The sequence below is a fragment of the Coffea eugenioides genome, chromosome 4 (genome assembly GCF_003713205.1).
Source record: "Coffea eugenioides isolate CCC68of chromosome 4, Ceug_1.0, whole genome shotgun sequence".
In the NCBI taxonomy this organism is placed as follows: domain Eukaryota; kingdom Viridiplantae; phylum Streptophyta; class Magnoliopsida; order Gentianales; family Rubiaceae; genus Coffea; species Coffea eugenioides.
In genome coordinates, this window is record NC_040038.1 from 10432656 (window position 1) to 10444079 (window position 11424).

Genomic DNA, 11424 nt, shown 5'->3' on the forward strand with positions numbered 1-11424 from the left:
ATGTTTTCCTTTCTTCTTCTTCTTGTTGCTACTTCACTTCTTCTTTCCCCCTACCTTCCTTCATTGTTTCAAAGATTTCTTGATCTCAAATCCGGAAAACTCAGCTTCTCTCATGGCCCTAAGTCCTACCCAATCATCGGTTGCCTCGTTGCATTCTACCAAAATCGCCATCGTCTTTTAGACTGGTACACTGAAATCCTCTCTCAATCACCTTCTCAAACAATGGTGATCAAGAGGTTTGGTGCACCTAGAACCATCGTCACAGCCAATCCGCAAAATGTTGAGTATATCCTGAAAACCAACTTCAACAACTACCCTAAGGGCAAGCCCTTCACCGAAATCTTAGGCGATTTCCTCGGTCGAGGAATATTCAATGCTGATGGCCATCTCTGGCAGGTTCAGCGCAAACTCGCCAGCCATGAATTCAGTGCAAAGTCCTTGAGAGAATTTGTTGTCAAAACTCTCGAGGAACAAGTTCAAAACAAGCTTTTCCCAGTGCTTGAAATGGCTGTGGAAAAGAACATAGTCTTGGATTTACAGGATGTGCTTAGGAGGTTTGCATTTGACACAATTTGCAAGGTCTCACTGGGGATGGATCCTCGTTGTCTAGACATTTCTCAACCTGTCCCTCCTCTTGCCATAGCATTCGACAAAGCATCAGAGATCTGCGCGAGACGCGGTGTTGCTCCAATCCCTGCAGTCTGGAAAATGAGGAGAGCCCTTAATTTAGGGTCTGAGAAGGAGCTCAAAGAAGCAGTTGATCTTGTTCATGGCTGTGTTGATGATATTATCCAAACCAAAAAAACGAAACTCAATGAGAATGCTGATCAAAAAACCAGCAATAACGATCTTTTGTCGAGGCTGTTATTAGCTGGTCTTGATGATGAAATGGTTAGAGATATGGTGATAAGTTTCCTCATGGCAGGAAGGGATACAACTTCTTCTGCATTGACATGGTTGTTCTGGCTTCTTTCTAAACACCATGCTGTCAAAGAGAACGTCATGAATGAGTTGGAAATCCTCAACCTTAAAGAAAAGCCATTGGATGTAGAGGATTTGAAAGAAATGAGGTACATAAAGGCATGCTTGTGTGAGTCAATGAGACTATATCCTCCAGTAGTTTGGGACTCCAAGCATGCTGAGAATGACGACATCTTGCCTGATGGAACAATTGTTTACAAGGGAAATAGGGTGACCTATTTCCAATATGGGATGGGGAGGATAGAGGAATTGTGGGGAAAGGATTGTTTTGAGTTCAGACCAGATAGGTGGTTTGATGAAAATGGGATGCTGAAAATGGTTGATCCTTACAAGTTTCCAGTGTTTCAGGCAGGTCCAAGAGTTTGTCTTGGGAAGGAAATGGCTTTCATTCAAATGAAGTATGTTGTGGCTTCAATTCTAAGGAGATATGAGATCAAGAAAGTTGATGATAATCAGCCTATTTTTGTTCCTCTCTTGACTGCCTTTATGGCTGGTGGGCTCAAAGTTAGGATTCACCGCCTCAACCAACCGGGCTTGTGATTTTGTGAGAGAGCGAAGGTTTGGTGGAACCAAAATGTGCTGTCCGGTTCAATTCATATATAGATTTGCTTGAACTGATATCCCGACAGACATTACTGCAGCTTATTAATTAAGACACAGTAGTTGTGTTGTTTTGTTCACATAAATTAATGTAGAGAGGTTGGAGTATGATTTCCCAAGATCCCATTCCAAAGAGGCCGAAATGAAAATTTCTGGAATGAGAGTATGTAAAATAAGGAAAATAAAATGTAAAGTATATTATCATCCTATAAATATAGTTTTTTTTTCTAATTTCTAACCTATATTGAGCATTTTTTTTTTTTTGTTGAAGAAAATCGCATCATCCTATTCCTACCTGTATCCCCATGCCAATAATTTGGTATGATCATTCCCAAGAGTTACTTTCACGGTCCAAAAAGCCAAGAAAAAATTAAGAAATAAATTCCAAGAAGGAAAGTCGGAAATCTTTTTTTTTTTTTTTTTGCCAAGCTGGCTATTCTCATATTTTGTCAAGTTGACATTTTATCTTCGTACCACACGTAAAAAATTAAGTTAAAAGAAAAAGTGCGCTCGTTTATATCTCTGTGGATTTTATTCTTTTCTTTTTTTGGTAACAATTAATTATATAAATCCTTTCACTCAAGCTATTAATGACTTACCTTATATATATATACAAGTTTGTATTAATTGTATCTTCTTTATTTTTTGGTCAATCAACTCTTGTCTTTTCTTTTAATCCTCTTCAATCACATTTTCTATTCCTGCTATTGGCTTGATTATTTATTATTATTATTACTAAAATTTGGATAAAATATACTATATTAATGCTCACATAGATAGTTTTTCCCCATGGTAAATCACCAAGTGGGCTATGCCAAAAAAAAAAGTTGGGTATTCTGATTTTTTGCTTATGTTTCTTGGTGGATTTTATTCTTTTTTTGCTAATGATTAATTATAGTTCTTTATTACTTTCTTATTTATAGTAAATGTCAAACAATCAACCAATTACATACTTTATATACATTTATATAATTTATGCCCTATTTTATTTTGTTTTTTAATTCTTTACAATCACGTTCTCTATTCCTATTACTGAATTGATCATTTATTATCATTACTAAAATTTGGATGAACTTTCATTTTTTTCTATCATTCTAATACTTCCTTATTTATAATAAGTTTAAAACTATTAATTCGCTATTTTATATACGTTCACATTGATTATGCTTTTCTTTTTTTAATAAATCAACATTATCTTTTTAAAATTTTCTTGAATTATGTTGAATATATTTCTATTATTGGACTTGATTATTTATTTGTAATTCTAAAGTTTTGACAATGATCATTTTCCAATGAATTTATATTTATCAATTTTAGCATATTACTCATACAAATCCACTTAAATTGTAGAATATGGTCATTTTTTTAAAAAAAAAAATTCTATTGATTTTTATGCTCTCTTTCCATTGGAATTCAATTTAGGTTAAAACGATATCCATGTAAACACAGCATTGCAAAAGTTTTCTCAAATTACTTTTTTGCATTAGCTTTTAATGATTTGGTCAAATAATAAGTTAATTATCGATTAGTTTGCTTTTCAACATTCTTTTTAGGTGTAAAAGAATCAAAACATTAAGTGCATTTACTTCCTGCTATATCTCGTTCATTCGTGTATTGACATACCACCATTACTAAACATAATTAAATCATGAGATAAGATTTGATTGAAACAAATTATTAAGTTGTTAAGAATTAACTATTTTTAATCGATTTAATTTAAATGTTTGTTTTATGCTTAGTATATAAAATTTTATAAAATAGCATTTTTAGTTATTTTATACCAATTTTCGTTAAAAAAAATAAAAACTTTAGAGCATAAAAAGTGCCCATGCAAATGCACGGGTGAACAACGAATTCCTATGAATAACTAGTTCGTTAGGAAGCTACAAAGCTATCAGCCCATACTAAAATTTCCATTTCAGCATATATCCATCTTGGAAATCATGAAGACATTGCATCTACAAACACAAACAGATCTGTAAAAGCAGTGCACCCAGTAAATGTGCAAGTTCAACTAATACAAGTCCAAACCCAACAGCTGAATGACATGAATTAGGTACTTCTGAAATGAATTACAAGAATACCAAATGACATCCAGAAAGATAGAATTAAAGAAACATGTTACACGGGAGAGAAGACAATAAACAGAAAGTTACAACTTAAGGGTGAAATGCCTCCCCCAACAAGCATCATGGTTGTGCAGCTTCCAGGAGTTTCTCATATACCTGTCTAGCAGTCAAATCCTCCACCTGTTTCAAGAACCATAACTCAGTACTTTAATCCAATTAAACGACAAGCAAACTTTACCTAGGGAAACAGTTTCCACCAGATCAATAAAGTCAAGACAATCACACTTTCATAAGCCATTGATGAACAACCTTGTTCAAAAGATCCAAGTACAACACTTGATCTGTATACGACTGTTCATGCCTTACAGGAAATGAATGATGTATGGCACGACAAATTCTCATGTCTCTCAATTACTGGAATAGTGCATGTGGGGTACTTAGGGAGCCCTTGGACATTAATGTTGATTAAACTGAATGAGGACAGTGCCTGCTGGCGAAACAGCTTCTTCTTGTGTCAAAAGCCTTTTTAAATAATTGCACATTGGTGGTATGGGGCGGGATACTTCTTTTAATATGATGTAATGGAGAAGATGCAATTCACTTTTCTCTTCTTCAAGAAGTTGATAATGGTACCATATTTTGGTAAGCATGCATATTTACCAGGGTTTCAATGGTGGCCAAACGGTGGTAAAAATGTGATTTTGGCTGTGCTGATCTAGGATCATTCTAGAATGGTGAATTCCTAAGGGAAAAAGAGAACAGAAAAGAAATTTTCAAATAGGACAAAATTCTACACACAGCACCCAGCTCTTTACTGCTACATAAAGCCAAACATAATCTTTGGCTAAAGTCATTAAGTTCTAAAGATAGTTTTAGCAGGTCTGAATAGTACAACATCTAATCTGTCTGCAGACACATTGCTTGAAACTAAAAGCTAACAGCTGAGAAATCTATAGGCAATAATAGAAAATAGATTTTGTTTTTTTGCAGTGTTTTGAAGAAAGCATGAAGGGGTCCCTTGTCCAATGAAAGACAGGCCTTGTTCCTAGAGATTTAGTTTCTAAAATATCTTGACTGGAATATGGCTCAAGAACATGAACTAATCTTCAACAATTTGGTCAACTAATTCTGCAGGAGGAGCATAATGCAGAAGAAAGTTCAAAGATCAGACACTTTACTTGAATTATCAGCAAAACATAGTGGATAAAATAACAGAATATTTGAGCTCGAATAATTCTGAAAACCCCATTTATACATATGTATGTACGCATAGATGTGTGTGTGTGACGTGCACAAATGTATATATGGACACATCAGGAATCTGAATGTCAACTCACCACAAGAAGCTTTGATTTGCTATTCCAACCCCTTTGAAGAGTCATCTGGCTCAATTTTAATCCCAACACCTGCCACAGAACAAATGTTAATGGCTCAGCCTAGAAAGTGAAGTAGTAAATCAAACTTCTGGCAGCAAAATTCAAAAGCACCTTTCCCATGTGTTCTAGAAGCTCATTGTTTGCCTCTCCTCTTGCTGCAGCTGCAGCTACAGTCACCCGAACATCATCAGCATTTACTCCTACAATCATATTAGGCTCACTATTATTAGTGAAATCAAAATGCAGTATCTAACATCATTTGGGTTCTTATAAAGATACAAATGCTATATACAATTTAAGGTAAAAACAAAAGAAAAGTTCTCCATCCTGGAAACTGATTATTGATTGGGCACTTCCTGGGTTCAGCATTGGATGGTGCAGCACAAAATTCATGCCATCTCATTAAACATCTTGAAAACCAACTCTGTGATCTTTGATCGGTAACGAGCACAAAATAAGAACAGTGAACTTTGATTTTTATTTAAAAGTATTTAAGAGAAGGACATATTGATCACAATAAGTTTTGAAGGACTTGATAACCCTCATAAATTTCAAATAACACAAACTTATGGTCTTCCTTATCAATAGAAGTAAATGCACGAAAGGGATTAAAATGACAAAAATGATATCGAATCCGCATCAAATCACAAGAAAGGAAAAGAACCTTTTTGGCAGAAGTAATTATTAATTTGATTCCTTTTATGCTCTAAATCAAATGAGAGGGTACCTAGGAAAACGTGAGAAAGTTGCAAAGTCGTACCACATCAACCTGTGACACCAGGATTCTACTTTTTTCTTCCCTTATCCTCTTTGTAGGACTGCATAGCCTAGGAACTATATAGCTAATCTGTATAAGGCTAAGGACCTTAAATCACTTATCGACATTATCAACTCTCATGTTTTCAGTTAAAAGCATATTCATCCACATTGTTGAAAATTCAAACGAGAAAAAATTTCTTTTTTCTTTCCTTTCCTTCTGTTATGGTGAAGAACACAAGAAATAATCATCAAACAAGTCATGTAAAACAAATATGCACACCAGAGTTCTGTGGAAGGTATAAAAAAGTAAAGCTAACCGATCTAATTTGAGTTAATTAACCAAGATTTAGAGGCTGTATACACAGGGCTCGCAGAATGGACTTCTGCTTTGTAGGAGTTGTGGATTGAACCAGGTAACCGAAGGACTGCATTTCTCCAAATAACGAAGCTCCAACAAACATTAGCCCTCTTCCCTTTTCACTTCTTTTTCTTTTCCCCCTTTCGAAAAGTTATATCTACTCCTACAGCTTTCCCGATTTTCACAATAGAATCTCCGTTGCAATGAAAATAAAAGAACCAAAACAAAACTAGAAGCATCCTTTAGCCAGCTTCTAAAATGCCCTGTTTCCTCCAAAATTTCCCAAACCTCGATGGATCAGCTGTGCCCTCTCAAACTTTTAATTCCTCATTACCCTTCTCTGTTCTGACAATATTAACCTGAAGCCTATCAGCCAATTTCACCACCAATTCAAATCTAAAATGGCCTTTTTCACTCTCACAAACAAAAAGAACCAGACTTTTGCTGTTTTTTTTCGTTTAAAGAGCAACGGAAAATTTGGTGAATATAAAGTGCCGTCACGGTATTTGAGAATGCAAAAGAGAAAGAAACAAGGTTGAAGGGGGACTTTTGTTGCAAATTGTGCTAGGGGGTATGGAGGGACGGCAGCCAGAGCAGGGAATTGAAGATTTGGAAGTGGCAATGGGGCAACAAAGGAAGGAAGGGAGCGTGGAAGTGGACCTATGGAGATGAAAGGCCAAAAACCTAGATTTCACTTCTTTCAATATTTTTCTTTGTAAGGACCTTAAAACTTTTAACTTAATCAAAGCGCCAAAACTGATATTAATAAGTGAGCGAATGGACAACAAGTCTAAGTTGGAATAATTAGATGACCATTTTAGCCGAAAAAGAAAAATTAGTCGAGTAACCAGCAGCATGACAATGGAAAAAGCCTAGTTAGCATCTGTTCCATATGCTCTAAATATTCTATTCATGCTTTTGTGCAACCAAGGATTCCTGACTTGGAGATTTCAGAGCATCAGAACTTTGCCAACAACCTCAGGTATGTCAAAGATAGAACGTAATAATCTAATAAATTCATAAATTTACTTGTGATTGCAGAGCGCTGTGCACGATCTTCTACTTCGATGGCTACTTGAACAAGGCCTCCCTCTAACTGTGATATGCATGGTGGCACAGGAGCATCCTAAGTGCTCGCAAACAATGAAATTGATAGCTTAGAATATACAGTTTCAGATATAGATTGCCTCTACACAACAGTTCAACAACATTGCGCAGAGTGTCAATCACCAGAAGTGGTAAAATAACCAATATCAAGACTGGAGAATTCTAACTTGCTCAATTTCAGAAAATCCAATCCACCAAAAGAGGAATTCCTAGGGTCTTCAATGTGAATTAAAAACAAGAAACAGAATGTACCATGAGAATTTCCTAAGCACATACCTGTGGATTTGTCTCAGCAGCTATTGAACTGAGTGCCCCGTCAATGACATAAATGAAAGAGGCAGATTCAAGATCTTCTTCTGCTCGATAGCAAACAAAGAGCCCACAAGTAACACAATTCATGCGATACTGCTTCTCCAATTTCCCCTCTCCGCTGAAAACAATTTTATAAATGGAAAAGTTAGTTGGAAAAAGCCACACAGCAATGTTCATCCAGCAGAAGAACTAAGTTCTTAATTCTAGCACTTGAAACAACCCAAAACATTTATAGCAGTAAATTTATGCACAATTTTCAGAATTTATGAACTGGGTGTGCTCTCCTAGGATAACTTGTCAAAGTGGAGACTTTGGTGCATGTTCTTGCACTAAATGATAACTTCATATCACAAACCAAAATAACATCTTCAAAAGCAAATGGCAGACAGAGGGATGCTGGTTATACAATTCAAAAGCACCAGGCAAGCATTCCATACTCACACAGTTAGCATAATCCTCTATGACACAGGAGCTTATTAACAATTCGATCAAATTGAAAGTGTCTGATAGGGTCAGCTTTACATTTTAACTATTCACGACATATTTACAGTCAATTGAGATGATAAAAGGCAAGAGGTTATAGTGGCAGTCCATCGAAACATTTTAAAGGCATTCAGAAAATCAAAGAAACGACCAAAATCAATCTATCCAGCTTATTTAACAGCAGAAGAGAGTTCAAAAGACCTCGACGCCACTCAAATTCCAACTAAAACTCCAAGTTCCACGTTATCCCTTGCGCTTATTCAGATAAATTGGTGAAAGATACTCAAGAACAGAAACTCTAGGATACAAGCTTTTACCGTTTTAAGAGAACTTTTCCAGCCTCTTGTATGTTCAGCCTAGCAAGATACTTCTTCTTGTCCAACACATATGCTTTGTCAGTCTTCCTTTTTGGTATCTTCTGCAATTGAGTATCTATACACATTCTTTAGGCTCGACACACGTTATATTGGAGATACAAACCAAAAACAGAAAAATAAACGTCGATTCATTCTGGGCTGGATTTTGTATTTTATTACTGTATTTTTTGAGGGAAAATTGACTGAGCAATCAAATTCAAAATTGACGGGGTATATAAGAAACGGCGGTTGGCGAAACCTGTAATGAGGACATGAGAGCTGCAGTGCTTGCAATAGTAAACGAACAGGTCAGAATCGGGCCCGTCGGGGGCGGCGTCTTCGCTCGAGTAGGTGTGGGTTGTTCTCTTCGGCATCTCTTATTGTTTCGCGACTTCGGTTCTGAAGTTCAATGTGAGGTTCCCGCCGGTACGCCGGCACGCCAACGGAGAAGAAAGGGGTAGCAGAAAAAATGTCCAAGATTTTTTATACTATTGCCGTTTTGATGAATTACACGTTTGGACTTCCCTCGTCCTTTGGAAATCATTTGATATTTGCAAGAATTTTTATATATTATTCACTGGATACCACCTTTTAATATTTTCCAACTCAATTATATATATATATATATATATATATTATAATCTTCAAGCCAAGTGGAGATTAATACTTTTAATTATTACATTTCAAAGCTTTTTTTGGTTGTTTTCAAAATGATGCAATATACCGGCATGTTGACCCTCGTAAAATAATGGCCTTGTTTGGAAAATAAGTTTTTTGCCAAGTTTGCCTGTTACAAGTTTTTTAAAAACTTTAGTCATCTTCAAAAAAATTTTTAAAGTTTTTAAACTATACACTTCAAAATATAAAAAAAAAACACACTTCAAAAATTTTTTTAAAAACATCTACAATAAATTACAGTAAAGTTTTAGACAAATACCCAAAAAACTCACTTACCAAACGGAGCCAATGTCTACTTACTTAGTTCTCGAGTTATTGGGGGCAAAAGAAAATGGAAAAAAAGTTGAGGAGTATTTGACCCCTTCGTTAAGTACTATTTATGTATCAATATTAATGAGAGTATTGTTTATACATCGTATCACAAAAAAATGCTTTTAATATCTGAGACAAAAAATAAAAGTTTTTCAAATAAGTTTTATTCAAACAGAGTTTAATACTTTTGGAATGAATACATTTTAAAACTTTTTTTTTTTATATGATGCAATATCAATATGACAGTATGTATATAAGCCTAATATGATATTTAATTAATTTAGTGTTCGGATAGACGGGGAGTAAAGGAAAGATAAGCCAAAAATAAGGAGTAATTAACTTGTTTGACAAGCATTGTTTATGTATGCATTAATGAATTATATACCAATTATTGCATGGAAAAAATACATATTTGCATCATGCAAGCTTTTTACGTGTGCTACGAGAATTTAAACCTAATAGTGAAGTAAATCTAGAAGTGGTATTTCTTTATAGAGCATTGCCATATTATGCAAAATAGATTTCAAAGCCAATAGTTTGAGGCTAGAATTAACTTCATTCGTGGAAGAGATAACTTCGGTTGTGGAAGAAAGAAGCAATAAGGAGTGGTAATAAAATGAGGGAAATGATGGGTTGGGTGGTTGGAGGGAGAGTGTGTAAATAATAGATTTCGAATTCGAGTTCTCTCACTTATATTAAAGTATCGTTTGGATTGAGTGAATAGGGGGAAAGAAAAGGAGAGAAATTGAAAAGATTTGATTTTTGTTGTTTGTATGGTTTTTGAGGAGAAAAGGAAAGGGTCTAGCAGTTGTTTTGTTGAGTTTAAATGTAGGGAAATGAAACTAAATTAATTGAAAGAATTTAAAATTTTTTAAAAGATAATTTTTTCCTATCTTTTCCAGTAAATTTAAATATAGATTTTCTTTTTTCTTTTTCTTTTCTATTTTTCCTTCTCTTTCTTTCATCCTCTATTATCACACAACTACCGCTACACCGCTATCTCCATCTTCCTCCTGTCACTTGCTACTACCACCCATCACCACCCTCTCTCCCTCCCTCCTCCTCTTTCTCTTTTCCCTTCTCCTTTCCCCCTCTTCCTCCCTTCCTCTCTCCCCTTTTCTGCCCCTCTCCCTTTATTCCTCTCTTCCCTGACGATCAGATCTGGTTGCTGAAGAGGAGATCTAATCGCTACCAAATGAGTTTTTGGAGAGAGTTAAAGGCCAAGGAAATAGGAAACTTGGGCTTCCTTGCCCAAGATACTGAGACATGATTCGATGGGTGTTTTCTTGACACATTGTGGTTGGAGTTCTATAATTGAGGGATTTTGGTTTGAGCGTGCATTAATGATGTTGCCAATAGTCGTTGATCAAGATTTGAATGTAAGGATTCTAGTCGATTCAAATGTAGCTGTAGAAATTCCTAGAGATGAAAACGATGGTTCTTTCACTAGAGACTCGGTGACCGAGTTAGTTAATACAGTAATGGTTTGAAAAGATGATTAGATTTTCAGGAATAAGGCAAAGGAGCTGAGTGTGTGTTTGGAGATAAAGATATGCTTAGTAGATACATGAACGGTGTAGGTATATTATCAACAGCTTCATTGAGTATCTTGAAAACCACAAGCCTCTTGGGAAATTAGATAGTAAATTATGATTTTCCCTTTTCTTGGTTGAACGATGGTGAATTATAATTGTAACTTTAAGGATTAGTTTTGTGAAAAGTTTTGTTGCATTGAGCAATAAATGTTAGTTGTCATTGTTCAATTTTAGGAGTGCATATACATATGATGCCATTATTTCAACTTGTTCGGAGGTGGAGGCGGAGGGGGAAAAGAGAGTGAGAGGTAGGAAAGGAGGGAGAGAGGAGAAGAGGGTGGTGGGGCGTAGTAGTAAAAGGTTGAGGGTGGGGAGGGAAGAAGATCACTCGGGGCTAGATCACGCGGTCTGTGGCTGCTTCCGGCACTCGCAGGTCGTGGGGTCGAACCTCACTTAACGCCTGGGTGCGGTTGGGGTGGTGCTGTACTCCAGGCGCAT

At 35.8% G+C, this 11424-nt stretch overlaps 2 protein-coding genes across 2 annotated transcripts; one reads left to right on the plus strand and one right to left on the minus strand.

Moving 5' to 3' along the window:
- LOC113768997 (cytochrome P450 94B3-like) lies at positions 1-1674 on the plus strand. Its single transcript, XM_027313489.1, has one exon. The coding sequence runs from the start codon at positions 1-3 to the stop codon at positions 1519-1521; it is 1521 nt and encodes a 506-aa protein (XP_027169290.1). The 3' UTR covers positions 1522-1674.
- Positions 1675-3483: 1809 nt separating this feature from the next.
- Positions 3484-8933, minus strand: LOC113767304 (UPF0235 protein At5g63440). Its single transcript, XM_027311350.1, has 7 exons — positions 8661-8933; positions 8363-8477; positions 7527-7680; positions 7173-7269; positions 5138-5226; positions 4988-5056; positions 3484-3830 (listed from the first exon to the last, which is right to left on the minus strand). The coding sequence occupies exons 1-7, from the start codon at positions 8773-8775 to the stop codon at positions 3771-3773; spliced, it is 699 nt and encodes a 232-aa protein (XP_027167151.1). The 5' UTR covers positions 8776-8933; the 3' UTR covers positions 3484-3770.
- Positions 8934-11424: the final 2491 nt, after the last annotated feature.